The 2,695-nt window shown below is 41.2% G+C and overlaps 1 protein-coding gene across 1 annotated transcript in view; it reads right to left on the bottom strand.

Moving 5' to 3' along the window:
• Window positions 1-2,695, bottom strand: part of LOC104767694 (zinc finger CCCH domain-containing protein 55-like) — a gene marked incomplete at its 3' end in the record, with an annotated part of 10,102 nt that extends 7,407 nt beyond the window's left edge. Inside the window, exons 1-5 of the mRNA XM_010491683.2 lie at window positions 1,815-2,695; window positions 1,417-1,590; window positions 1,113-1,292; window positions 895-998; window positions 628-780 (exon numbers count right to left, since the gene is read on the bottom strand). Coding sequence (XP_010489985.2) covers window positions 628-780; window positions 895-998; window positions 1,113-1,292; window positions 1,417-1,590; window positions 1,815-2,695 — 1,492 coding nt within the window. The remainder of the gene's footprint in view (window positions 1-627; window positions 781-894; window positions 999-1,112; window positions 1,293-1,416; window positions 1,591-1,814) is intronic.

Genomic DNA, 2,695 nt, shown 5'->3' with positions numbered 1-2,695 from the left:
TCAAAGAGATCCCTGGAATCCATTCCAGATGGACTTGAACCAGGAGAATAGTTTCCTCTCTCCATCTGCTGCAGCATTTGTTGCTGCTGCCTTCTGCTATTATATGATAAAAACGATGATAAGAAAAGGAAACATGGGAAAGAAGAAGAATGTGGGAAGGAGAGAAAAAAAAAAACAGATAAGGCAGGAACAGAGGTTTCAACATACTTTTCAAGGATTCTTCCCTTCTCCTTGTATGGTTTGACGAGCACACGTGAGTCACAGATGAAATGAGGATTTCCTCTGGCCAATATGATTCTCACAGTTTCAGAGTGGACAAAAGTGACAAACCCAAACATTCGTTTCTGCTGGTAGGGGATCCTAACATCTTGCACTGGTCCAAAATTGCTACAAGAAAACAAGAAACATGATTAAACAGAGACAGGCTTACGTTAATAGACATCCACCAAACTTTTGATGATGCAAACACATAAAAAGCATTGACCAAAAAAATGTATTTTTGAAACATTACCCGAAATAATTGGAAACATCTTCATCTGTGAAGGAGCTGTCAGCTGGAAATGTCAAGTAAATCTGTTTAGATGCAGAGTTAGATTTATCTCCCATTCCCATAGNCAATAACAAGACCACGCTGGTGATGGAGAAAGGATTCACTGTCCATGTCGGGCAACTGCAGATTCAGAAATCTTTTCCTCTGAAATTCTAGTGCTTGTTGCAGGTCAGCTGCCTGCTCAGCTTTTCTCCTCATCATCTCCTGTGTGTTAGAAAACATCCTTGGTGCTGGTAGCAAACAAAACAAGACTGGTCTTAGAAGAAATACCAAACAAAATAAAGAAGCGATTGAGCTTTGATGAAACCATATCCAATCAAGCGTAGGAAAAAGATTCAACTAACCGAGGTGACAGTCAAAGAGATCCCTGGAATCCATTCCAGATGGACTTGAACCAGGAGAATAGTTTCCTCTCTCCATCTGCTGCAGCATTTGTTGCTGCTGCCTTCTGCTATTATATGATAAAAACGATGATAAGAAAAGGAAACATGGGAAAGAAGAAGAATGTGGGAAGGAGAGAAAAAAAAAAACAGATAAGGCAGGAACAGAGGTTTCAACATACTTTTCAAGGATTCTTCCCTTCTCCTTGTATGGTTTGACGAGCACACGTGAGTCACAGATGAAATGAGGATTTCCTCTGGCCAATATGATTCTCACAGTTTCAGAGTGGACAAAAGTGACAAACCCAAACATTCGTTTCTGCTGGTAGGGGATCCTAACATCTTGCACTGGTCCAAAATTGCTACAAGAAAACAAGAAACATGATTAAACAGAGACAGGCTTACGTTAATAGACATCCACCAAACTTTTGATGATGCAAACACATAAAAAGCATTGACCAAAAAAATGTATTTTTGAAACATTACCCGAAATAATTGGAAACATCTTCATCTGTGAAGGAGCTGTCAGCTGGAAATGTCAAGTAAATCTGTTTAGATGCAGAGTTAGATTTATCTCCCATTCCCATAGACTCATCCCTTTCATGCCGGCCTGGACTACCATACCAGTAACCCTCTTCCCCAAATTGTCCTGCTCCTGATCTGCAAATACAAAACACCACCAAAAAAAGAAAAGTATCAATTTACATATCATATAAGCTAACACAAAGATTTCTTCAAACATGATCCACCGCAACCAACACATTTTTTTGGGGTTAAATCTGAAGTCTTTACCAACCNAAAAAAAAAAAAAAAAAAAAAAAAAAAAAAAAAAAAAAAAAAAAAAAAAAAAAAAAAAAAAAAAAAAAGCTTCATTTCATAGTTACCTGTGCGCATTACGCTGATGCAAGAGCAAACTGAGACCTTTTTCATACGACATTGGAGAACCAGAAGCCGCCAAGTACTGAGCAGCGGCCATTCGCTGCCTCTGAGCCATCTTCATCCTCATCATCTCCTCTTGCTGTCTAGAAACGTAATCCGGCGAGCCAAAACCACCAGGAGAATCAAAATCATCACCCAAACCACCGGGTTGGAACCTGTTGTAACCGCCGCCGCCAAATCCGGGTTCCTCTGAGCCGAAGCAAGCATCACTGGCTGAGAAACTCCTCTTATGCAAATGCGCATCTCCACCATTGTCAGACGAGAAACCAAACGGATCCACAGATTCGTCCTTGTTCTTGGAAGAAGACTCGTTGAGAAACGACAAGTAGTTCCCTAGTTGCTGCTCATCGAGTAAATCGCCGTTTCCAGTAGAGTCACCAGCAGCAACAGCAACAGCACCACCATCTGAAGCAAAAAGAGACGAACTTGCTTGAAACGGACTCGAATTCATGTTAGGGTTACTTCCGAGTGAGCCAGGGGTGGTGTAAGAAGGAGACAGAGGGTTTCTAGAAAACTCCATAAACCCGTTTCCGGTTGAAGACTGAGACAAGGAGTGACGGTGGATGTTAATGGGCCTGGAGATAGGGTTCAATGGGGACGAAGCAGAGGAAGAAGAAGATCCATTAGAAGAAGAAGAAAGACCTAAAGCAGATTTAGCTTTGAGACAAACGGACTGTAAGAAAGTGTCGGGTCCAAGAGCCAAACGCATCAAATCTCTATTACCCAAGTCTTGTAAAAGCAAGTAACCAATGATTTTGGATGCGAAATCGGGTTCTAAAGTTCTGATCTTTGTGAAAAGTATCGAAGTAGGATCTCCCGGATCCAT

Source organism: Camelina sativa, chromosome 19, assembly GCF_000633955.1.
Source record: "Camelina sativa cultivar DH55 chromosome 19, Cs, whole genome shotgun sequence".
Taxonomy (NCBI): Eukaryota; Viridiplantae; Streptophyta; class Magnoliopsida; order Brassicales; family Brassicaceae; genus Camelina; species Camelina sativa.
The sequence above is the reverse complement of the archived record's forward strand: the minus strand, read 5'-3'. Positions and strand labels throughout refer to the sequence as shown.